This window comes from Archocentrus centrarchus, chromosome 19 (assembly GCF_007364275.1).
Source record: "Archocentrus centrarchus isolate MPI-CPG fArcCen1 chromosome 19, fArcCen1, whole genome shotgun sequence".
NCBI lineage: Eukaryota > Metazoa > Chordata > Actinopteri > Cichliformes > Cichlidae > Archocentrus > Archocentrus centrarchus.
In genome coordinates, this window is record NC_044364.1 from 2,758,546 (window position 1) to 2,784,622 (window position 26,077).

At 41.5% G+C, this 26,077-nt stretch overlaps 1 protein-coding gene across 2 annotated transcripts; it reads left to right on the forward strand.

The window, feature by feature from the left end:
* The first annotated feature begins 17 nt into the window (after positions 1–17).
* ogfod3 (2-oxoglutarate and iron dependent oxygenase domain containing 3) lies at positions 18–25,765 on the forward strand. 2 transcript variants are annotated; one of them, XM_030755154.1, is made up of 9 exons: positions 18–216; positions 1,583–1,809; positions 6,136–6,211; positions 6,346–6,388; positions 9,776–9,840; positions 10,627–10,683; positions 11,162–11,315; positions 16,968–17,091; positions 24,477–25,765. In XM_030755154.1, the coding sequence occupies exons 1-9, from the start codon at positions 149–151 to the stop codon at positions 24,611–24,613; spliced, it is 951 nt and encodes a 316-aa protein (XP_030611014.1). In that variant the 5' UTR covers positions 18–148; the 3' UTR covers positions 24,614–25,765. The 2 variants fall into 2 exon arrangements, with proteins under 2 accessions (XP_030611014.1, XP_030611016.1); XM_030755156.1 differs by lacking the exon at positions 10,627–10,683.
* Positions 25,766–26,077: the final 312 nt, after the last annotated feature.

Below are 26,077 nucleotides of genomic sequence, written 5' to 3' on the forward strand. Positions count from 1 at the left end.
CGAAGCCACCAGGAAGTGGAGCGTTTCAGGAGCTGGTACGAGCTGTTGGCGGGGTATGCGGTGTGGTTAGTGGAAGAAGGCAAGAGACAGCGGCTGTGCATGACTGCATGCGTTTCTAAATGCTACGTAGCAGATGTTTTAAGGCGAAATGGCTCCAGTACGACAAAGAAACGCGAAAGGCGCGAATGCCGCCGAAATAGAGAAGAAAATTAAAAGGTAAGCTAATAAAAACAATGATAATGTGCCCACCTGTCCGCAGCTGCGCGGTGTGAAAGCGGAGTGTGTGCCAGCCAGGTGCCAGTCACCGTGTTTGGCGAGGAGGAAACTTCAGTTGGCTCAGTGATAAGCTAGTGTTAAAATAACAGAGCTGTAGAGTGTTCAAGTAAATCAAATATGCTTAAGTTGTGTTTTTGTGTACTAAGGTTTCTTATAAATATGCACATGCGTTAGTTTTTTCTTTTACTTTATCAGTGTTCTGTGTTTGCATGCAGGCATATTAATGGATTTGGCAGCAGTATGTTTTAAAATAGTTGGACAGGAGAGGAACATGCTGACTACATTAGCTCATCAGCTGTTAACAACACACTGTAGAGGTTTGGGAGCTGAGGACACATTGTTGCAGTTTTGAATGTTTTCTCATTCTTCCTAGAGTTATATTAACAGTTCAGGGCCTCCTGTGTGTGTGTGTGTGTGTGTGTGTGTGTGTGTGTGTGTGTGTGTGTGTGTGTGTGTGTGTGTGTGTGTCATAATGCTGCTGTGTTTTTTAGTGGGTCACAGGTCTGAACTGCAGAGGGGCCAGTTGAGCACCTGGACTCATTACATGCTAAATGTGGTTTTGCATTTCTTGCTGAAATAAGCTGAATATGTTTATCCCTGTAAAATTTATGAAGGTTTTTATTGTCTCAGAACGTGCATATGTTGTCAACATTAGTGCCAGGTTCAACGCTGGTCCAGCCCTAACTAAAAACTTTATCAAAAGGAAAGTTTTAAGCTTAATCTTAAAAGTAGAGAGGTCATCTGTCTCCTGGAATTATATGTATTATATGTGTATATATAATACATATGTTGTTAGACAATATAACAACATGAACATATTAATTGCTTACATTAATTACCTTTGTTACTCCATTACTTGCAGTGTTATTGACATTTCATTGATAGCTTTAGCAAACAATTTTAATGATGTATCCATTAATTATTCAGTTATATTTGGTAATTATTCATTTATAGACACTTTTTATATGTTTTAACTATTATAATAGCTAATATTTGTTGAGCCATGACAGTTAGCAAACTGTTTGTTTTGTCTTGAACTTACTATGTAGTTACTGTGCATTAAAAATGGCAACAGGTGTGAATCAAAACTGAAGGTAAGCATGAGACCAATTTGGAGTCAGAGCACACCTGTTAAACACACAGGTATGGATATTTTTTTAAGGAGTCAAATAATGTACCCCTTTAACTGTTACCTGCAGGGAATCATTGATTTAGAGAGATGAGATGTTCATTTTAACATGGAATGGATTTCTTCTCAGAAGTCAAATTATGTGATTATCTGGAGCTTTTTTTCTGTCTCGATCAGAGGTAATGCGCTCAGGCAGGGATCTTCATGGCGGGGGTCCCGTTTGCTTGTGGCCTTGCTGCTGGTTGCTCTGTCTGCATGTGGGATGGCCACATGGCTGTACGTGACCTCTTTGGACGCAGACATCACAGAAACTCTGGTCAGCCAAGGGGAGCTGGTCTCACCTCAGGTCAGAGTCTACAGCATCCGGTGCTCTGAAGACTATGAGAACTACAAACGCTATCCAGGTGAGGCTCTGCTCAGTGTAATGTGTGAGGTAATCAGCTGATGCTCTGACTAATTAATAAATAACTTTTTAATCCAGTGTCACATTTCTGTCTTTGAATAGCAAAAGGGGAAAGGCACTATTTTTTTTTCCCAAGTAGTGTTTTCCTTTTTTTAAAAATTTAATTTGTCAAATGGTTTGACTTTAAAAAGCGTAGATTTAATCCACCAGATGGCAGTATATCTTTACAAGGCTCAACAAAGCTACACAGTGGAGAGGTGAACCCTTAATTTTATGCACTTGTACCTGAAAATGATCATTTCAGCCATCAGTGTACTTAGTGTTTGTATCACTGTGTCTGTGCTCAGCCCCATATCACAGTGAAAAGAAATACAGCTAACAATCAGCACAGCTCTGTGCTGGAATTAGTGAGACATTTTTTGTAAATCAGTCACTAACTAAGCAGAGTTGGAGGTTGCATAATGTGGCAATAAGTGATTTATTTTATTTTTTTTACAGCACTGATCATTCTATTAAGGAGGATCTCGTTCTGTATTTTCTGTCATACTTGCTACTCTTATAAAATCAAAAAATTATGCAAGTAACCCCAGTAAGCTAAAAGTTCAGGCTTCAGACTTCTCTAAATGTCCAGTTTTAGATTTTTTTTTTTTACCCCCTACTTTTGGCTCTATATAGCGTCAGTGAAAACAAATATCCCTTATATAGTCATCACAGGCATCTGGCTGTGATCAGCAGAAGCCCCATACACCTGCTGTTCAGTCCTGCTGAACTGCAAATCATACAGTGACAGTCTAATAGAGTTAAAGTATAAAAATATGTAACTGGAAAAAAGCATAATAAGATTACATCCCCGTAATGATTAATCTATGAAACATTGAATATTAACTGTTCTGGTGATTTAGCATGTCAATTGTAAGAGATCATAAACGTGGGCAAATAGACAGTCAGGTGTCTGACAGGTGATGATCCTGGCCCTTATTCACAACTCATTCCTTTTTGATATATATCTCTAGTTGTGAGAGCAGTTGCTTCTTGAGCAGGACCCAGAAAGCAATTGGCAGCAACCAGGGTTATTATAGTTAACGAAAACGAACGAAAACTGAAATTGAAAAAACATTGTCGTTAACTGAAATAAATAAAAACTATAATTAAAAGGAAAAAACAATAACTAATTAAAACTGAATTGTGAGTTTACAAAACTAACTAAAACTAACTGATAAACTGACTTTCATATACTTTTTTTTTTTTAAGCCTTGTGGATTGATATGAAATCATTTTTTCTGCTCTCCGAGTTTAAGCTGGGAGCGCCACAGGACAACTGTGTGAGTGTGTGCGCATGTGCGTGCGCTCACCACGCTGGTCCGCAAAGTAATGGCTGCGGTCTGCCGAGAAAGCTGCAGAGTCCCGTATGGAGGCTCTTTGAGTACAAGAGCACAGATAGAATCGAAAGTCTTGTTGTGGATGATGAAAAATGTGCGGAACACTTCTTGGTCAGGAAAAACCAGCAACATCAAAGTCCAGCTGAGAAGCACACAGCGGCTACAGAAACCGCTCTGATCCTACCAGGTAACCTGGCCTGCGCCTCTGAGAAACGGGACTACTTGTCGGGTCCATTCAGCCCAGAACGTTGTGACTAAACTGTTGCGTCCTTGTGCGTTTCCGGCTACTTTATCAGTGAGAGAATAACAATCAGGAATAATAATCAAAGCATCAATATATAAGGACTCACAACTGTCAGCAAATTCCTGGTAGGAGACTGCTGAAACTATCAGGATGGACGTGAAGGAATGAAGAAAGTGAAAAAAAAACAGGGACAAATATGTTTGCAGCCAAAAAACTGAGCACAAAGAGCGAGGACCAAAAAAGAAGTCCCAGCCTGCACCGCATATAAAACCCTGCACACGACCACAAGGTAATAACACTCACAATCCAGCTACACAAGCATAAATGTGGACATGAGGTCGGACACTTCCGTAGGTTGTGTACAGATGCTGCAAAGACCCTGCAAGTCTAATTAGGAGCATCTAACCAAGCTAGCTCCAAACCAGGAGCAGCTTCAGGTGGAGAGAACATCAGGATGCAGCTGGATTTGAGCTTTGACTCCTTCAAAGAGTTTGTTTTTGTCAAACACCACATGTAGCTGTTGTTAATCTGCTGCACTGATGCTGAAGTTTATTGTGGAGTTTATTGTAGAATTTATTGAGTTTGGGAGTTCATGTTTTTCTTTGTTTCTCCCTGTTGATGTTCATGTGTGTCCTTAATATTACACACATTTAGCATTGTGAACAGCTGGTTGTTGAATATATTTCTTTAAACGGTATCTTTTTTCAAGTTTTCATTACACAATAGTCACTTTTGCGCCTTGAATCTTGCACCTGATTAGGTATGAAAATACTAAAACTAATACTGAAACTAACTGAAACTAAGCATGAAACCAAAAAATAAAAACTAATAAAAACGAGAAAAACCACTCTGAAACTAATTAAAACTAACTGATTTAAAGAAAAAAAAGTAAAAACTAACTAAAACTAAACTATAATGTAAAATCCAAAACTATTATAACCCTGGCAGCAACACGAGAAGCAAAACACCAGCTCCTGGTAGATAGAGCAGTCATTTGAGACTTTAAGACCAGACTGACCAACCTGTGCACCTGTACAAGCCTATGACTCAGTGCCTCACACATGGATCCTGGAATGCCTAGAACTATACAAGATCAACAGGACCCTAAGAGCCTTCATCAGGAATTTAGTCAGGGAGAACAACACTAGAGGCCAACTTCAAGCCAACTGCACAAGTCACCATCAAGTACGGGATTTACCAAAGAGATGCTCTGTCCCCACTGCTGTTCTGCAAAACCCTGAACCCCCTGAGCAAGATTATTAACATGACTGGTTATGTATACCAACTACAAAATGGAGCAAACATCAGCCACCCCCCTCTACAAGGATAACATCAAGCTGTGTGCCAGAATTGAACGAGACATCGATTCACAGATCCACACCACGCAGATCTACAGCAATGATATTGGAATGTCATTCGGACTGGAGTGGAGTCGGATGGTAACTAAGAGAGGGAAGGTAGTCAGAACTGAGGGAATTACACTACCAGAAGGCAACATTGCAGACATTGAGGACAGCAACAAGTACCTTGGAATCCCACAGGCAAATGGGAACCATGAAGATGCTGCTAGGAAAGCTGCAGTCTCCAAGTACCTGCAGAGAGTAAGGCAAGTCCTGAAGAGTCAGCTGAATGGGAAGAACAAGATCCACGCAATCAACTCCTACACCTTGCCAGCTGTCAGATATCCTGCTGAGATAATAAGCTGGCCAAAGGGAGAAATAGAAGCCACTGATATCCAGACAAGAAAGGTCCTTACCGTGCATGGAGGGTTTCTCCCCAAATCCAGCACCCTGAGACTGTACGCTAAGCAGAAGGAAGGAGGCCGAGGACTAGTGAGTGTCAGAACCACTGTCCCAGATGAAACAACAAAGATCCATGAATAAATCAGGAAGATGGTCACAAAGGAATCATGTGCTTAGTGAGTACCTCAGGCAGCAGAAACTTGAGAAAGAAGAGGAGCAAGAAAGGGAACCATCATGGAAGGACAGGCCTCTGCACGGCATGCACCACCGACAGGTTGAAGAAGTGGCTGAAAAATCCCACCAATGGCTGGACAAAGCTGGTCTGAAAGACAGCACAGAGGCACTTATCATGGCAGCACAGGAACAAGCTCTGAGCACAAGATCAATAGAGGCTGGGGTCTACCACACCAGGCAAGACCCCAGGTGCAGGCTGTGCAGAGATCCCCCTGAGACGATCCAGCACATAACAGCAGGGTGCAAGATGCTAGCAGGAAGGGCATACATGGAACGCCATAACCAAGTAGCTGGCATAGTATACAGGAACATCTGTGCTGAGTATAACCTGGAAGTCCCGAGGTCAAAATGGGACACGCCCCCACAGGTGGTCGAGAATAACAGAGCTAAGAACCTGTGGGATCCAGATACAGATGAACAAACTGGTGATGGCTAACCAACCGGACATAGTGGTGGTGGACTACTGTTCAATAATATCTGCATTCCCAGAAGTCACGGATTTGCATTTGCATTTGTTCTCTCTTAAACACGACGCTTACTCATAATTCAGACTGTGCCTCTCCTGTGTCTAAAGGCTTAGGCTTTGAGCAAGAAATTGGGAAGTAAGACCACAACTTTGTGGCACTACAGTTTTCTATGACCTACTTTCTTGGTCTACTGTGCAGCCCTGATGATTTTTTTTTTCCAGTCTTGTTTTTTAAAACCTGTCCTGCCCATCTCCTCTTCAGGATGCACCCCTCAGACGTGCGGCCGTGCAGTCACTGACAGCGTGGTGACGAGAGAGGAGGCTCTGACACTCAGGAGGTAAACAATGTCATACTGAGAGCACCGTGTCTCATCTCCCCCTTTCCTTCCAGCTTTGTACTTTTCCCATTCATCATCTTCTGTCTTTGCAGTACAGCTGAATTATTCTCAGTGCTTTTGTCTCTGGCACACAGGTTGGCTGAGAGGGGGCTGGCGCTGGCTGGGTCAGAGGGAGGAGTGAGTATATTCCCAAATGAAACTGTTGGAATAACATGATTATCTGTTACCAGAGGTGCTGGTTTTATGTCTCTCACTGCATCATTCACACATTTCCAATGAGCCACAGTGCTCCCGCCTTATTAACTCAGCTTGAGATTTGACTGACATAATGCATTAGGGCAGAGTTTTTGTAACATGGCTGTTATATTTTGGTTGTCAGTTTAATAATTACACACTTCTCCTGTAAGTTGTTATGAGAGTGCAGTGCTGTGAAATTCAGTAAAAAAAAAAAAAAAAATCAATCAAATATTTCCTTGTTGTTGTAATGGGCTTTATATTGTAAGGTAAAGACCCTACAATAATACAGAGAAGACCCAAAAACCAAAATGACCCCCTATGAGCAGCACTTGGTGACAGTGGGAAGGAAAAACTCCCTTTTAACAGGAAGAAACCTCCAGCAGAACCAGGCTCAGGGAGGGGGGGTCATCTGCTGTGACTGGTTACTGGACTGATGATAATTTGGACCAAAAAAAACAAAGCAAAATCCAAATTTGGATTCATCACTCCATAAGACTGGATGTCATCAGACCATCTGTGATGAGGCTTCAGCAAAAATTCGATGGACCAGCTGACGAACCAAATCCATCTCTCAGGACAACTGTGAAGTGGAAAGAAAATGATACATGATTCAAAACATTTTTTACAAATAAAAAACTGAAAAGTGCGGTGTGCAAAAGTATTGAGCCCCCCTGAGTCAATACTTTGTGGAACCACCTTTTGCTGCAGTTACAGCTGCAGGTCTTTTAGGGTTTGTCTCCACCAGCTTTGCACATAGTGACTGAAATGTTTGCCCATTCTTCTTTGCAAAACAGTTCAAGCTCAGTCAGATTAGATGGAGAGCGTCTTTGAACAGCAGTTTTCAGATCTTGCCACAAATTCTGGATTGGGTTTAGGTCTGGATTTTGACTGGGCCGTTCTAACACATGAATATGTTTGGTTTGAAACCGTTCCATTGTAGCATTGCTTTATGTTTAGGGTCGTTGTCCTGCTGGAAGGTGAACCTCCGCCCCAGTCTCAAGTCTTTTGCAGACTCCAACAGGTTTTCTTCCAAAATTGCTCTGTATTTGGCTCCATCCATCTTCTCATCAACTCTGACCAACTTCCCTGTCCCTACTGAAGAGAAGCAGCCCCAGAGCATGATGCTGCCACCACCATATTTGACAGTGGGGATGGTGTGTTCAGAGTGATGTGCAGTGTTAATTCTCTGCCACACATAGCGTTTTGCATTTTGGCCAAAAAGTTCAATTTTGGTCTCCTCTGACCAAAGCACCTTGTTCCACATGTTTGCTGTGTCCCCAACATGGCTTCTGGCAAACTGCAAATGGGACTTTTTATGGTTTTCTTTTAACAATGACTTTCTTCTTGCCACTCTTCCATAAAGACCACATTTGTGCAGTGCACGACTAATAGTTGTCCTGTGGACAGATTCCCCCACCTGAGCTGTGGATCTCTGCATTTGGTCCAGAGTCACCGTGGGCCTCTTGGCTGCATCTCTGATTGGTGCTCTCCTTGTTCGGCCTGTAAGTTTAGGTGGACGGCCTTGTCTTGGTAGGTTTACAGTTGTGCCATACTCTTTCCATTTCCAGATAATGGATTGAACAGTGCTCCGTGAGATGTTCAAAGCTTGGGAAATCTTTTTATAGCCTAAGCCTGCTTTAAACTTCTCAACAACCTTCTTCCTGACCTGTCTGCTGTGTTCTTTGGACTTCATGATGCTGTTTGCTCCCCAATATTCTCTTAACCAACCTGTGAGGCCGTCACAGAGCAGCTGTATTTGTACTGAGATTAGATTACACACAGGTGGACTCTTTTTAGTCATTAGCAGTCATCAGGCAACTTCTGAATGCAATTGGTTGCACTCAGAGAAAAGGGGGATTTTCCACACCGCACTTTTCAGTTTTTTTATTTGTAAAAAATGTTTTGAATCATGTATAATTTTCAGTCCACTTCACAATTGTAACCACTTTGTGTTTGTCTTTCACATTAAATTCCAGTGAAATATATTTATGTTTGTGGTTGTAATGTGACAAAATATGGAAAAGTTCAAGGGGTATGAATACTTTTGCAAGCCACTGTACTGTCCATCTGCTGTAGATTAGTTTTTAGACCTTCTTTTGTCCGCCATTTGTCAAGTTTCCTTCAGTTTCTTTAGGAACACACTATTCTCCACGCACCACGCAAGTTTTTGGCTAATAGCTCATTGGGAATCAGCTTGTTGGTGCAAAAATACTGTTTTCTGTCTTTCAAACTATTATCTTTGGCATTATTCCTAGAGTCAAGTAAAGAAATGGGAGCACATTTTGCTTGTAACAAAGTGCCTAAAGATACAGCTCTTATTACAGTTCTTGTGCTTGAATGATGTATAAGTCAGTGTTAATTAAGTGGTTTAACAAATAAAAGAAAAAGCATTCCTCAGGCATAAGGACTGGACTGACAGTGGAAGGAAAAACAATGTCCAAAAACACCTGACGAACCGCTCAGGACCACTTTAAAAGTTCTCCTTGGAATTAAAATATAAAGCGATGATGGGTGACTCAAGACTTTTACACAGTACTATATGTGTACCAATGATACCAAAGTCAATCTCATCAGTCTCCGAAAAAAAAAAAAAAAATTAAGTTGCTTCCCTCCAGTTACTGAAGCTGACAGTGGAACAGAAGGAAATCCATCTGTGTTTTATAAAAGCAATCAGTGAAGCTGTCATGGGCTGTGTGATATGTAAATGAGGCAGTATATAAAGGTGGCTTTCGAGAAAGTCTAAACGTCTGGACTCTGTAGTTTTTAGAAAACTAATTAGTATATGGTGCATTTGCATTTGTTAGAGATTTGTTGAACCTAGAAACCCACATTTGTCCAATTTTTAGATTAAGTTTCAATATTATTCACATTCCCTGCTGTAATTGGCCTTCTTACCACTAGATGGCAGGCTTGCACAATAACCTGAGCATTGGCTCTATCACACTGGAGGATGACACAGGGACTCCTATTCCTGACTAGAGGTGCCTGGATGTTCCTGGCACTCTCCTCTAATGCGTTCCATTCCCCTGGGCCTGGTCCACAGCCAATAAAGCAGCTGTTTATGGAGTGTTAAGACACTTACATGAACCAAGGGGAAGCAACAGAGAGACCTCTTAGAAAATGACTTATTTTCAGAGCAGTGTCCCCAAGGAGTTAATAAGCAATAACAAGTAAAGGGCAGTGGGAGAACACCACAAAAAAGCCACAGAGGGATCAGCGTTGACCCTTGACACGATCACGCATCACCCGCATCAACACTTTGGAATTATTTGTTCATCTGACTTGTCATTTGCACTCATTCTAGTTTTTTTTCCTTGCACCCTGCAGGCCTCCATATTGGACCTGCACTCTGGAGCCTTGTCAATGGGAAAACAGTTTGTCAACATATACAGGTGGGAACGTACACCTTTTTCTTCATTTGTTCTTCATTAGGTCTACACAAAGACTGTATAACAAACAGACTGTTAGTTGTTATGAATGGGGAAGCTTTCCATAGAGCCCATAGAGGTGTCGGGTACCAGGCTGAAAACATAATTTGAAAGCTGCTGGGCATTTTAACATGGGAGTCTACGGGGACTGACTCAGTTTTGGAACTGCAGGTTTTGGCGCTTCTGCATTGGCTTCATTTTGCACCCCTGGAGATTGGTGCTTATGTTTACAATGTTTTTCCGTTTTGTTCCCCTGCAGGAGTCGCCTACAATATCACATGTAACATTTGCAGAAATATAGTCAGACTTACCAGGCTGGTAATCAGTCTTGCTGATGCCGGTCTCTGCGAGCTGTCCTCCTCAGGCTCAGCGGCTCATACAAATCTCATTCATTACTGTTGGCACAATCAGGCTTCTGCCTTGGTTTCCTTCCATTGCGCAGGTGGCTAACATGAGATCCTCAGGGACCATGTGGCTGACTTTAATCAGGAAGCAGTGACGGTGGCACTCCCAGCTCACTTCCCAGCCTTTTACACCCCCCCCCCCTCCCCAGTGGAGACTTCCTCCTGTGAAACAGTCAGATGCTTAGAATCTGCTGTGTTTGGATAGTTGGGAGGCATACCCATCAGGATAATAGTTCAGTGTGCTGTGAAATATTAATTTCTCCTAACAGATCCCTCTCCTCCTCTCCTCTCTGTGTCTGTGTGTCTGACTGGCTGTGTCTGGGACGGTGTGGGGATGTGACTGCAGGTATTTTGGGGATCGAATCGGGGATGTATTCACACAGGAGGATTTACAGCTTTACAGGTGACAAGGGAACCGCTTATTAAAAAGGCATTCTCTGAACATGCTTAAACCAAAAAAAAAACCCTGCATTTTTTAATAGTAACATATACACAATTACTAGTTAATACATGTACACATCTGCATTGTGTAATGATCTGTGTTGTTTACTGTATTTATTTAGTTATCCGTGTTCACACCATGCACATACACACCTTTTCTAAAAAAAAAAAAAAAAAAATGGCATTAAAAACATCACAAGCACCAAAAGAAAAATTACTGAGCGTTGTCACAAACCTTTTGGTAATTGCGGTTGTGGTGCTCGAGTGTTTGTATAAATATCGGTGCTTGTTGAGCCGTAGCTGCTCAGCTGTATTTAGGATGTTCTTTTAAATCTTTACCAGTACTGCCTGACCGTGTGCGCGGGTCATAGATGATTCTGTTTGAAGAAATAAAGTCAGAGCATTCAACCTGTCATGGTGTGTCTGTTTTTCACCGCTAGAGATGTACGTGGGCGAATCCAGGAAGTTATTGCTCAGACGTTTGATTTGGACCCAACTCTGATGTACCTCACCAAGCCCACCTTCTTCTCCAGGATCAACAGCACCGCAGCCAAGACCCAACACGACGAGTACTGGCACCCGCACATCGATAAGGTAACCAGCAACGTCAGAGATGTGACGATGCACGTCACACACAGGTGATCTGGACTCTATCAGACATATAAGGTACAGATGAGACTTAAGTTAAAAAACGGGTCAAGGAAGGAGTTGTTGTCAGTGCTGTTACCTGTTCAGATCACAGCCCTCCACAAATTAAGGTAGGTTAAATCATCAACTGCTGCATGTAAACAAGGTTAAATAGTATCCAGTTATTATTTTCTCTTCTCTTTCGCAGTGCAAAATACCGCTTTCAAATTGTAAATTGGTAATTAAACCTGTTTATATAGGCTAAAAATATTGCCTGAGTTGATGAGTCTCAGTCTCTGCTGTGACATTCAGATGATCCAGGCTCAGCATTCGGCAGAAACAACATGAATCCACCCTGTCTTGTATCAATGGTTCAGATTGGTGGTGATGGTGGTGTAATCGTGTGTGTGTGTGGGGGGGGGTGGGGTGTGGGGGGGGTGTGGGGGGGGGGTGGTGGTGGTTTCTTGGCACACTCTGGACCCCTTAGTACAAGTTGAGCATCATTTTAACACCACAGCCTATCTGAGTATTGTTGCTGACAGCCTCCACAGTCTCCGGATCTCCATGAAAGAGAGAAGGAGGCCTTGGCAGCCAGCGGGCTCCACAGTCAGAATGGGACCATTGAATAAGTTGAGAATGACGAGCGCTCTTAGTGGATAAATCCTGTATCTGGACATGCTCACGATGCAAGCTGCTGCTTTTCCCCCTCAGGTTAATAAGTATAATATTCTTAAACTCAACCACTTATATTCATTTTATCTCACTCTTCATTTTGAACTGAAATTGCTCAAAATTGCTGAATTTGCATGAAAGGCACGCGCTATCTATTTTGATGTGTATGTTCATCACATTGGTATCAAAAACCTCCTAAAAGTCTTACATGTAATGTGTTTATACGTGTAGACCATCAGGGCTAAAATGTAATCCTCCCCATTAATTGGGCTGCTGGGAGTCACTGTGATATCTTCAGTGGACCGGCTGAACCTGTAAACAAAGTCCTCTGATGTACCAGTCAATCTGCCTTCCAACACTCACATATGTCCTTGAGGTTTAGCTGGTGACAGAAAGAATTCGATTTCACATACGAGCTGCTGAAATGAGTTTCACAGGGGAGCTTTTCTCACCTATACATATGGTGTGAGACGGGGGCGGAGGCAGGGGGTGGAGGTAGGTTTGACAGAGCGGTGGATCTCTCCAGAATTCACTTGTACATTTTACACATTGCTGCTTTCTTGTGTTTCACTTGGTGTTGATGTAAAATCCAAAAAATTGGCTCGGCTCAGCGATGGTGTGTAATAGCATGATAATGGCTGCAATTACAATCTAAGGGCCTGAATTATCAGGACTGTTTATAGACACTTAACAGTCTGGGAGAATATTAACAGAACAATATCAGCGGGGGATTGCTGAATTATCAAGAATTATCAAGCACCTATGAGGAGTGAAGATCAAGTAAGATCAGATTTTGTGTCCTATGTGATTCCATTGGAGATGGGAAAAGGGGCGTGTCTCATCTGGATGCTTCCCTGTGGAGGTTTTCCAGGCACGTCCAACTGGGTGGAAACCCTTTTTGCAACATCAAAGCACTGAGACGCATCCCGAGGCCCCTCCGATGACATTTTGCTGTCACTTGGAATATAATTGCATCTGGCAATTTTCCTTTTAAGCTCCATTCGCTCATTTAGCTTCCAGGTGACTTTCTAAGAAGAGAAAGTTGTGAATACATGTCATTTGTCACTCATCTGTTCAATGGAAGGCTTTTGGCTCTACCTCTGAGAGTGGTTGCCAAACCTACCCTGGTGTGTAGTCTGCCACATGTGACACCTAACAATATTTTTAGATCATCACTTTGATGGTTTGCTAAATGCTGAAAGTTCAGACAGATATAATGAAGGCCTGTCACGTTCTCTTTCCCATCAGTTCAGCTGTTTTAGGCTTCGAGGCTTCATCCAGAAATGACTCTACAAAGATCAAGTGTTTAAATAAGTGATATTTCCCCTGTGATCCACGTCTGTGTTCTGTTATGTAAACTGTTCACATCATACATCGTTCAGTCTTAATCACAATTCATGAAGTGTGTTCACATCATACATCGTTCAGTCTTAATCACAATTCATGAAGTGTAACTTTAAAGCTTTAATCTTGTTCTTTCATTTTATCCTTTGGTCATTGTCATGAGACATTCTCTGCTCTGAGATTGAAGGAAGACCTTGAGACAACTTCAGTTATGTGTTTAGAGGGGAAAAAAACACAAATTACAAATTTATTGTAATTATTGTATTGTAATTTTATTTTTTATTGGAAGAACATGTTTTGGTATTTCTTCTGTTAGCAAAAAGCTGGTTAAAGAAAGTTTGCAGTTTAGGAGAATACAGCTGACATCCCTGACTGTTTCTTTAGGAATATGTTTCAACTTTACACCAATCTCCGGATGATTCTGTGGTTCTCCTGCTACATAATGCAGCGAGCAGAAACAGGACAGTACATGTTGAGGATCATGCTCGCTTTCTTAGATTATATTTCTTGTTTGCTTTCGCGTCATCCTTTGTGTACACTATCGTCTCATGTGGGCTTTGCGTCCATATTAATATTTGCCACCTAATCGTCTCCCGCTGGCCTTTGACAGCTGGTAAAACTTAATCAGAGACAAGTCGCTTTTTTTTTTTCTCCATCTGTCTCTGCTGCCGTTTTGGGGCTAATTGGCGAACCTAAAACTCATTTAAATGTAAATGGCCTCGGACGTGTTTGGTGGTCGACTTTTCTCCCCATTGATAAAAGTGCTGATGCGGTGTCACAGCAGCAGTTATAGTGTGACAGCACAGAAAGTGTGTTTTATCTCAGACCCGGCTGTGTAATGAGACTGAATCGTAGGTGAAGACGTCAGTGTCAAATGCAGCCTTTTCATTCCTGACCTTGCCTTGCCGTCTGCTGGAGTAAAGCCGTACATCAACTAGCATAGTAATCACCCTGGATTCACCCTGGAATATAACGTTTCTGATGCAGCTACCGAGGATGATTGCACCCACTTAAGACAGTGTTTGCAACTGCAACAAAAAAAGTGCAATTTCAGGAGACACACAGATGATTCACATCACTACACCTGGTCTGTTTTTATGCATGTGTTTATTATTAATTTACATTGACAACGAGTCAGAGAGAAGTGTGTCGTGTCAAAGTTGCAATCCTGATGTGACAAAGATGTAGAATTGTAAATACTTTGCAGTTCTGATCAGTCTTTCATCACAGCTGAACTGTCACCAACCTAATATTTATGAGCACCAGGCAGCAGACGGGCAAATTTAACATGCAGCTGATGAACATATTTAAGGAATTAAAAGGTTAAGAGCCACATATGGCTGCTGAGGAATAATATAAGCATTGCAACAGACATTGTGGTTTTATTTTTTTTCTGGGTGGGACCCCACCACCAACATTAATGATCAAGTAAACATTTGAACTACTTTGAATCAGGGTCATCAAATACGAGTAATTGTCAACAAATGCCTCATAGAGAAAAAAGTAGTTCTTTTCCATGCGTCAAACTGTCAGATCCATAAATTTAGAATCAGCCGTTCCAGAAAGGTGGAATCTGTCCTGTTTAAAACTCTGACATTTAGGGTGTGCTGTGCTTTGCTTTCTGTGTGCTCATCATACAAGGATTTAAAGAGCACTCTGAAGCATTAAAAAAATAAGGAAAAGGTTGTGGATTCCTTCACGTCTAGCAAGTTCAAATTAGCGTGGAACATTTGAAGTAAAACAGTTTGTAGAAGAATCCCCAAATTTCTGTGCATCAAAGTGTAACACACATGCACAAATTTGATCTGTGTAGAATGTGTCAAGAAAAAGCCTTTGCCATTGAACACACAAGGAAAGACCAGGCCATCTGCATGCTGTGGAGCTTACAGTTGCTCAGCTACATTATATCGAGCGCTTGAGCTAAAGCTCTCAAACATTTGCAGCTAAAAGAAATGGTTTTTTTCGCCATATATTTTAAGACGGGAAACTGATTCAACGGAATGCAAATAATTTTCCACATCTTTGTTAATTCTATGGAGTTGGTCATTTTTAGCATTTTTAAACTCACTTTTGGTTTTCAGGTCTGCAAAATCCTCTTGAAACTTTGCGACATTTGCTGTGATTTTCTATTAGTGTAACAGTGAATGACAGAAAATAGGCTTTGACTGTTCATATTTACAGTGTATATCGATAAAATGTGTTTCCCAATATAAACATTTGCCAAAAATATCACCTTACATAATATTAAAGAGTCTAACTTTAGGCAGCTTCTCAGTCCCCATGGCTACACTGTTTCCATTTCACACTTCTCTGGAGAACACACACACACACACACACACACACACACACACACACACACACACACACACACACACACACACACACACACACACACACACACAATTTAGATAAATACTTTATTAATCCCCACTTATATCAACAAATGTTCATGTATTGTTAAAGTTTCAGAGCTGACATTATTTCTGGGACTTATGAAACTCTGAGCAGTTAACTTTTATTCTTTCTTTGATCGAGTGAGACTCTCAGTCTGAAATGAATCTTTGAAAGAGCAGTTCTTTCTTGTTCCCTCTCAGCTTACTGCTGATGATTTATTGAAGGTTTGAGATCATGTACTTTAATCTTAGTACTGCTATTAGTATTTCAGCAGAAACAGGCAACAGTTCACTTTCCATGAATAAAGTTTGCTGCATCTTAAGGCGGCCCTGCATAGTCTGTGTTTCATTTTGACTTTTTATCTCGGCTGTTTCAAAGAAAAAGTCGAGCTATTGTCATGGTGGCGGCGGCGTCTCTTCCATGAAAAGTTGGCCATAACTCGAGAACGATGTGACCTACAATGTTCAAATTCGCACCATAGATGCATCTATTCAAACTCTCAGAAGAATTTGAATCTCGGCGACCTTGGCCTCAAGCTAAGGGTCAGAGGTCAAGTTTTCTGAAAATAACTCCAGAACGATCTCACCTAGTATGTTGAAATTCACACTATAAATGCATACTGTTCAGGATAGACCCATCAGACTTTACACATTTTTTCAATGACTTTACTATAACACCACTTTGACCCCCCACCCCACCCCCACCCCGTTAAGATTCCATAACAGCCAAGCGTTGGCACCGGCTCACCGATGCTCTTATATTTGATCCCAGATAAGATGGGGAGTTGGAGCGAGGAGCTGGCAGCAGGTAATCTCAGGAGAGACATGAAGACTAAACATTAGTCTTTTCCACAAGCGCTGCTAAAAACAGGTGGCTGAGATCTTGCTGAGAGAGAAGCTTTGCAGTGTAGGCTGTGTGGTTAAATGCAAAGTGTATACATGAAGGAGCTTCACAGCGAGTTTATGCAGAAAGTGTTTGTCTAGTCCAATCCAGGGATTCTGATTTCAAAAGTCTCATTATAATGATAATATTAATTTAATGCACCAGTGGAGAAATGAGCTTGACTGGTCATATGTGGCCAATGACTTTGTCATCGATACCCAACATCATCATCCACCAGGCCACTGCCATGCTGGAACCTGTACCTGGAGTTTGCTGTGTGGCTTCAGTTCTTAACTCATGCTTCCTTCCTCTCTCGCTGTCTGCCAGGTGACTTATGGATCTTTTGACTACACCTCTCTGCTGTACCTGTCTGACTACGGCTCTGACTTCACCGGAGGCAGATTTGTCTTCATGGACCAGAACGGCAACCGGACTGTGGAACCACGGGCAGGTACCCGTCAGCTATTAGGAGCTGGATCTGCCTAACACATTTTCAGCTTTAAGCTTTTCACGCTTGACCTGCTGTAAAGCAGGATATCATAAATCTGGGCTATCTGTCTTAACACCTGGTAGCTGCTGGTTTTGTTCACATAAGCCTGTTAAGCCAAAGTTAAAGTAAATGATGTGAGAAAGATAAATGACTTCATTATCACAGCAGTGTTTAAAATTATAATTACTGAGCTGCATTAAGGAGTCTGGAGGTGGTTTTAGCACACTAATATGTGCAGCAAAGTGGGCGTAATCCTCTGTAAGTGGGTAATCAGCAGCACAGACTGTTGCACAGTGAAGGTGCAGGGGATCTGGTTTTATCAAGCTTTTAGTACCCAGAGGGTTAGACTTAACTACACGGGATCTTTTTAGAAGTTACACGATCTATCAGTAGAATCTATGTCTACACGTAACATTAAGAAAAAATGTCAAGACTGTGAGCAAATGAATACCTTCAAGACTGAAGCACAAAATCCCAGAGGTGCAAGTAGGGTCCTCGGGGGGGGGTCCAGTGTGGTCACTTTAAAGGAATGTCCCGCAATCAGTGTGTAAACCTGTTTTATTTATATATTGAGTTGGATAATAGGGTTTTAAAAAAAGACCCAAGTCCCTTACAGATGTTTTCATCACACATCACATTTGGGGTGGCTGTAGCTCAGTAGGTAGAGCAGGTCACCTACTGATCGGAAGGTCAGCGGTTCGATTCCTGGCTACTCCAGGCTACATGCCAATGTATCCTTGGGCAAGATACTTAACCCCAAGTTGCTCTCCGACCATCCTGTCGGAGTATGAATGTGTGTGAATGCTAGTTAATTAAAAGCACTTAGCTTAGTATAAACATGGAAGTGCTTGTATGAATGTGAGTGCATGGGTAAATGTAAACATGTTGTGTAAGCGCTTTGAGTGCTCTGACTGAGTAGAAAAGCGCTATATAAGAGCTAGTCCATTTACCATTTACATATTTAATTGTTTCTAGTGGACATTCAGCCTTTTAGCCATGCAGAGTTTAAATGTAGCATCTGCTCATTCTGGGGTGAAAAACTGGTTACCGCACATTTTGCTGTATTTGTACTCTCCCATTTCAACTCTTTTCAACCTCCTCAACTTTTCAACCCTGATTATCCTTTAGGCCAAACTTGTCTTAAAGTACAAATAACACATTTTGTGTGTGTGTGTGTTTCTGAGCTGTAACATAACCCTGAAAAGTCATTAAAGCGCTGTGCTAAACTGATATTTACCCCCCCCCCCCCAATATTATGACCATATTAGAGATATCCACTCTCACTGACATCACCCAGAACCAAGAGTAGAAAAAACTGAGTTTTTGACTCCCTGGGATCACATATGCTGACTTCAGTCTGTTTAATGTGAGCATCCATCACTGTAACAGTAGATATATGATAAAAAATATCTCCATGTGGTCTGAAAGGTCATCACAGAGGAAAATTTGAAAGAAAGGATTGTGTCGTTCCCCTCTGCAAGGGAGTCTGCTGATCGTGGTGAGTCCACTGGGGGGGATAAGAAGAGGTTATGCTCCAAAAAGTCATGGTTTTTAATACTTGTGTGACCTACAGCAGCTTTTGTGCAAAGAGTGTGATAAGAACTGAGGCCCTCTTCTTTCCTGGCTCATTTTCCCTGCTTGCAGCGTTACCGCTGAATGAATCTGTATGAGAAACATCTCCTGAGGCCTTTTCCGTCTTCCTCAGAGTAAAACTTCCTCTTGATTACTTCTGACAGCAAACGGTCCCGGGCTGCCTCCGTTCACCTTGTCCCTTCTTGAACTTCTTTCTTCACTACTCTTTGCTTTTTCTCTGTATCTTACCCAACTGTCCATCATCTTGTGCCATTTAATCCAATTCTTCTGCCACTTTGAATTAAAAAAAAAAAAATCTTTTTACTTTCCTCACCTGCATTTTTTTTTTCACCTCCAGTTAACCTCCGATACTACTCTCGCTCGTGTGTCGTACTCGGTTGGTGAGCAGCAGTGAAGGATCTTAGGCTGCTGACACTGACTGAAGGACGTATGATAATAAGCAGTGACTGCAGCTCGTCTGCTTCCTAGGCTCCTGTGACAGGTGTTGGTGAATAGCGCCGCCATCTTGTATCAGTGAGGCGAGAATAACCTCCAGACTGCAAAGAGGATAGCATGAGCAGGATTTTTAAACCCAGTGAACACTGCAGGAGGAAGAATAAGATGGGGGGGGGGGATCACAGGACAGTAAACAAGGACAAATGCTGTCTCTGAGATCCTCTGATAGTTTTTTTAAATCATTGACAATCTTTAAAGCTGAAAAAGTAAATCCTAACCCCTGTGTGTGCACATCAAGTACAACATGGCACAAATTCATGCATAATGCATCAACAGCCCAACTCATTTTATTTACTCCACTAAAATCCACCATCACCCCATCGAGAAACTGTTTGGGATGCATCCTGGGTAGCTGACTGACATGTTTTGACTTGATAAGAGTCTTATCGCCATATCTGGACGGATGATTATTTTGCCGAGATAATTGCGTCTTTTTGAGGCGACAGCAATGAACGAGGTGTAATTATAACACCAGGAAGACAATCGGGACTTTGGTGTCAGAGAGCGCAACAGTCAAGAATGTAATGACAGTGATCACTAGGGGAACGGAGCAGGAGGTGTTCAGGTTGTGGAGGAAAAAGTGGAGGATTAGATGAGATGACTGATAGAGCCCCCGATAGGGCAAGGAGGTTGAGCTAATGGAGAGGCAGGCCAGACAGAAAATGGCTGGGAGACAGATAAAGAGTAAATACAGTATGTGATAGTGTGAGTGATAGGGCGTTTGGCTGGGAATGGCACATACAAACAAGGCAATAAAAGGACAGAGTGAAGAAGGCACGTCTAGCAGTCGGAGGAGCCAGCAGCAGTTAACCTTGCTGCTTGGACAACCACAGGGGAATTAGATCACCTCAGCTGGGCAGACACCTTTAAACAGCCCGTTTGACCTTGCTGGCTGTACAAACACTCGGCGAATACAGTGAAAACATGGAATAATCGCTCATTTATAACAGCCATGATTCCAGTTTTAAAGATGCTGCTAGTGTTCGTGTGGTTGAAATCATAGACTGTATATAAAAGATGAACACAGGCCCCATGTTGTCACACACATTTTGAAGCCTCGTTCTGCCAACATCTTGATCAAATGACAAAGTTTAGTTTGCAATGTGCAAACCGCTATATCATTTTGTAGATAATTCAATGAAAATGCACAAACAGCACAGTGATTGGAAATAAAGGAGGCGGGGCCTAGCTGTCTGTGTCGGCACAACTTAAATTTACCCACCACACAATTGTCATGAAGAGAAAATACACAAAAAAACATTTTTATGCCAGGCTGGAAACATATTAATAGCTAAAGTCGGGCACTTGGGGACTGAAGGAGAAACTGCAGTTGTTGGCATGTCTGCACTGGGTTGATTTTTCAGCACCGGAGGGTTCCACTTTCATTTAGCATTGATTCATTTAATTTTTGTTAAAAGGTCCTTGAATTTGGTATAAAGTTTGGTTACTCAGACATTTTGTGTTCCTGTTTTGGGTCAAGATCCAAAAACACTGGATCCTACATTTCCTATTATATAGCCAGCAGCATCCGGTTTGACTCTCTTCAAATGCTCATTTCTTTTCAATGACATGACAGGTTTTGCGTTAAGGAATTTTCACACATACAATACAGCTCTGAACCTTTCTAGGGCTGCATGTGAGAATGTAAATTAGTCTTTAGCCTCCTGGCTCTGTAATCCAAATTTTGCGAGTAGTAAGACTGTTGAAATGTGAGAATAACAAAGGTAATTGACGGGAGAATTCATAGTAAGTGTAGGCGCAACATATCCAAAAAAAAAAAAACTAACAATAAAGAGAGATTGCATCCTTTTATAGCTGTAAAGCTGCTCTTTAGGCTGACTCATGGTGAGAAATGGTCAGCGCCCACATGCCTTTCAACCCTCTGAAGGGTTTTAAATGAAGGTCAGTCAGAGTGTAATCCAGGTAATTGCATCTGGGAACACATTTTGTCTTGTCTGCTCAAGCTGAACGTGAATCTGTCTTTATCTTTTATCCCTTTCATCTGTGGTTACAGCAAACACCCTCTGTAATTCTTCCTCAGCTCATTAATTACAAGGCTGTGGGAGTAATAAATTAACTGGACAGTGTGTCGATGTTTCTGTGCATCTTGTGGCTGTGCTGGTGGCTTAAATGGGCATTTCGCTCCAGCAGCAGACTTAGGTGTCAGCACTGGATGAGTCAGGCCCCGTTTAGCATCTTGTTAGAATTGTGCACTTATCCCAATTGGGTCTGCGAAGTTCAAGAGCTCATTAAGAGCTAATCAGCAGTGTGTGGCTGTTTTTTATTAAAAACAAAAACAGACTGGCGGTGGGACTTGAAGCATTCAGTGTTGAGCTGGTCTCTATGATGCATTGTAGTAGCTGTGATCGCATTAATTGGATCTTTAAAAAAAAACTTTCCAGGCATCTGTAATTAGCAGGTCTGAGACAGACTTCGTGTGTTATGAAATATTATTCTGTTATCTTCCTGTTGATAACATTTGCATTTCTGTATGTGGCAGTTGGTTTTCTGAATAACTGCGGTTACTGTTTACTTTAAAGAAACAGAAATTAGTCAAAGTGCACATGGTCCCTTTGACTCAGCACCAGCACTTTTTTTGAGGACATATCGGCACCTTTTCCTGAGAAGCTGGTCATTTCTCACTTAAGATATTCAGTGAAATGAGACTCCAAATGGCATTTTTCACTGTCACATAAAAAAGTGCATTCTATGGAGACGTTTGAATTTGATGTCATATGGAGGCAAGCGACCCTGTGATGCTGATGATTGAATGCCTACAGATAAAGGTGGAGTTCCTAATCATTTAAAATTCCATTTTAAAATAATTTATTGAATAAACTATTAGTTGACATAAATTCTTATGTGGAAATTTTACGAGGACAGTAGTATTTTAGGAGACACGCCTAAAAATACAAAAACTGTCATGAATCATCAAAAATCACATATCTGTTGCTGCTCAGCAACATTCCTGTTCAAGAGGAATTTAACCAGAATGCATCCAGCTTGCAGCTAGTTGACACCCCCCCCCCCCCCCCCCCCCCCCCAAAAAAAAAAATAATTTTGCAGGATAAACTGCAAACTAATGCCACACACACACACACACACACACATGGTGCCAGTATTCCCTCAGGGAAAATTGGAGCAACAAATGAGGACACAATGATTCCAGCTTTTTATTCAAAACATAATGAGATAACCCCAAACAAGAGCTCCAAAACTATCTGCATATAAATCTCTTAATTGTGATCTCTGACCAGAGGCTTGCTACTTAAACATGAATGAAAGTGGCCGTCCAACACAGAGCCAGCTGTGTTCAGGTAGAACAGCACTGGTTGGTACTTCATTAAGTGGCCCGGTGACGTAGAGCTCCTGATAAATGAAGAGAATTTATCCTGAGGCAACCTCACCACACTCACTCTGTTTGTTCATTCATGGAGAAAAAATCAACTCACAGTCAAAAGAATCCATTTCAGTTCAGTAAGATACAATCCTGTGATGAGTCGGTTGCTTTTGCTTTGCTTTCGGCTCTTTGTGTTTTCTCCCCTTAGTCATGGTTTTTGACTCTACCATCACTCTGAATATATATTTTTTTAAAATAATGATTTCACTGTATTTGCTTACTTTTCACAAATGAAATGAAAGGAAAATATTACAACTTCAGACAGAGTGAGGGCGTGGTTTGCCTGGCTTTGCATAAAACTATAAACCAGCAAGTTTGGCTTATTGAACATTTGTGATGTTTAGGGGGAGTTGTTTGAACTATTTTAAGCATTGTAAATTTTGGCTGGATTCAATGAGCCAGATTAGGTCAAAACTGGAGACATGGGGGAAAAACCAAGATTAAATCTGTCTAAATGTTCTTGCCAACACTCTTAAATCTCAGCATTCAGTCTGTATCTTTGATTCTTTAACCTTATGAACTGGCATTTTAGGCATAGTTGGTGCTTGTAACGATGCCACAGACTGATTAAATGGTGTTAGGGTTGGAGTTGTCGCTGATGACGAGGACCTCACTATATTATTGGCTGACATTGGCAGTTTGTCCATCTATTGGTATCTGGATTTATAACAGCTGAAAAGTCTGCACAATAGCATCAGCGGCCTAATTTTAACATTTATTTTCCCTCCAAAATTCATCCACCACAGTTATCCATGCTAGGCAGATATTTCGGGTTAAGACCAGATTCCTATCTAAAGGAAGGTGAGAGAGGCCGTAACTTTAATTTACAGGGTTTTTAATGCATAAAAATTGACTGTATACGGCCAGTTAAACCCCCCCTCCCCCCAGTTATTTCTACTACACATGCTCAAAGTTTCATTAACAGCTCAATGCAATTAACAGTAAGCCACAAAAACAATAAGTACACTCACCATCATCAACATCTTTAACATCAACATCCCCCTTTCAAAGTCATCTTCTCATGTACCTCTGAACAGCTTCCAGTGAGGCTGCAGCTCCCTGGAAATGCCATTATTCCTAGTTGTGTGTGCATTCTGTGATTTCACCACGATCCACACTCAAGGACTCAACATCAACTTCTCTGTCAAACTGACAACACAGAATCATCATTGTGTAAGAATTAAGACACAGAGACTCCATGTTTTTTGTGTTGAAATGCTCAGTTTCCAGAGCAGTACGTCAGGTAAGGCTGTGAAGGATCTGTGGGAGAACATTCAGCTGGAGTAACCTGAACCACCGTGTGTGTCAGTGAGTCCCCACAGCGCATTGGAAATGCTCGAGGTTTTTTTACCTCCATGCAACTTCCTCCACTTTCATATGATTTAATATGAAAGGTGAACGGTTGCCATTTTGACACAGGGGAGGAGATCCAGTGCAAATAAGCAGCAGTGCTTAAGTCAGCCCAGATATATACGAGAAGATGACCTTGATGGACAGATTGTGCAAATTTAAATTGGGTACCATTTTTTGGTTTGAAGCGTAGTCCCAGAACATTTTTGGTTGCACCTCGTAAAAGAGAAATAATCGAGTCGTTGGCGGTTGGGGTTACAGCGTTTTCTTATAGATTTCTATTCAAGATCTGTCATATGTCATAACTCTGCCTTGTAATGTCTCTGACGTAGCAACCAACCTTGAGATTAACACAGATTTCTCCCTCTTTAAAAGCTATGACCAACACGTGATAATGCCGTGGTATCACGTGTGGGTTGTCTGAATCAGTGTATATCCAAAATATATTGAAACCACTTTTACATCTCTTCCCTACTAAAGAATTCCTCTCATTCCTTTCTTTTCCCAGGGCGAGTCTCTTTCTTCTCTTCTGGCTCAGAGAACCTCCACCGCGTGGAGAAGGTAGCGTGGGGGACACGCTACGCCATCACCGTGTCCTTCACCTGCGACCCTGCACATGCCATCTCTGACCCCACCCTGCCGTGAGGCATCCACGGATGACAGATGGCAGCACTGCCCACTGGCTCAGAGGCCCTGCAACAAAGAGAATAGGAAGGGTTAAAAGACAAGGGGAAGGTTAAAGATTTTACATGCAGGTTTTACTCAGCGGTATTCTGTAGCTGCTCGGTCAATATTTTCAATTTTCTCAATTTTTTCCCCCCAAGTGTTGTCTTGCTGGTGGTGCAACAGAAGAATGAGCCACATGTCTCCCTCTCTGATATAGGAGTGTTTTCCTGTTTGTTGCATACCCTTGTGTTTCGGTCCTGTTTTCTACAGAGAACTCTGTATTTTCTTGCACCATCTTAATCTCCGGTTTTAGGGGATTTTCGGTCCCCCTGCAGGCTTGCACAATCTTTTCTTTGTCATTCAGGGAACAGTTAGAAAAAAAAACTGTTTCTTTGCTGAAAAAGAGTCAAAGAGGCCAAAGTAGGATTTCCTGCGTCTCTGTGTTTTTTCATTTTAAGAGAGCTGTCGATTCCCTGCAGGAGAGATCCCAATCTTGCGAACTGCCTTCTGAATCAACCTTTTATCACCAATACCCCCTACTCTTCCTCCATCCTATGACCAATGAGGTATTTTCTTCTAAGAAGAACCCTCTCTCTGTCCCAGTCATTTGTTTTGTTTTTCCTACCTTATGCTTCTGTCCAGTCCTGAAGACATTTTGAAGTAAAATTACATCAAAGGTTTTTGTTTCTTTGCCTAATTTTGTCATTTCTCTTCTTCCCTCCATTATTTTAAAACCAGCAGCCTGGAATATTAAAACAAATATTAATACCCTAGCACACTTAAATTGTAATATTTTTTATTCAATTAATCAATGTTATACCTGTCTCTACCTCTGCCGACTGCTACTAGAGCCTCATCTGCCCTTCCAGCCACTTGAGGAATTGCTTGATTGATCAAACACCTTGATCTGCTTGGGAACTCATCATCCTTGCCTTTCTTATTTTTCGCACAACTGCCCTGAACCACCCACTGTCTCCATCCTCATTTCTTCTTTATTGATTCCAGAGTTTGACTTTGATTTTAGAAGCATCATTTTGTATTAATTTTACATGCCAAACACCCATTTCAGTTTTTACCCTATAATGGGATTTAAATTTTAATGGTACTTTCTTTGTGAAATAGAATTTTTATTACTTTTTGATTTGGTGCCATTTTCCAGTAATCATAACAAAAATAAATCAGTTGTTGGCTCCATGTCATGTTTTTTTTAGATTACACTTGAAAAAGAATACAAGCAGCTGTTTGCTTCTGTTGATGGTGATACAATAGGACAGATTTAAAATCAGGTGTGTAATTCTCACATTGAACTCCAAGTCTTAATTTATTAGCATTTGGAAGCAGAGATCAGTTTTTAAAACAGTCTACATTTAAGTCTGTGTTAATTAATATTTTGGCACTGCAGGCACTTGCATATTTTTAGCTTATAAAGATAAATATGCTAGT

Excerpts from the sequence above, each read along its gene's own strand:
- ogfod3 (XM_030755154.1), top strand. The coding sequence starts at position 149 with ATGGCTCCAGTACGACAAAGAAACGCGAAAGGCGCGAATGCCGCCGAA. Across the intron at positions 6,212-6,345 it reads GAGGCTCTGACACTCAGGAG|GTTGGCTGAGAGGGGGCTGG; the intron begins GTAAACAATGTC and ends TCTGGCACACAG. Across the intron at positions 9,841-10,626 it reads CAGTTTGTCAACATATACAG|GTATTTTGGGGATCGAATCG; the intron begins GTGGGAACGTAC and ends ATGTGACTGCAG.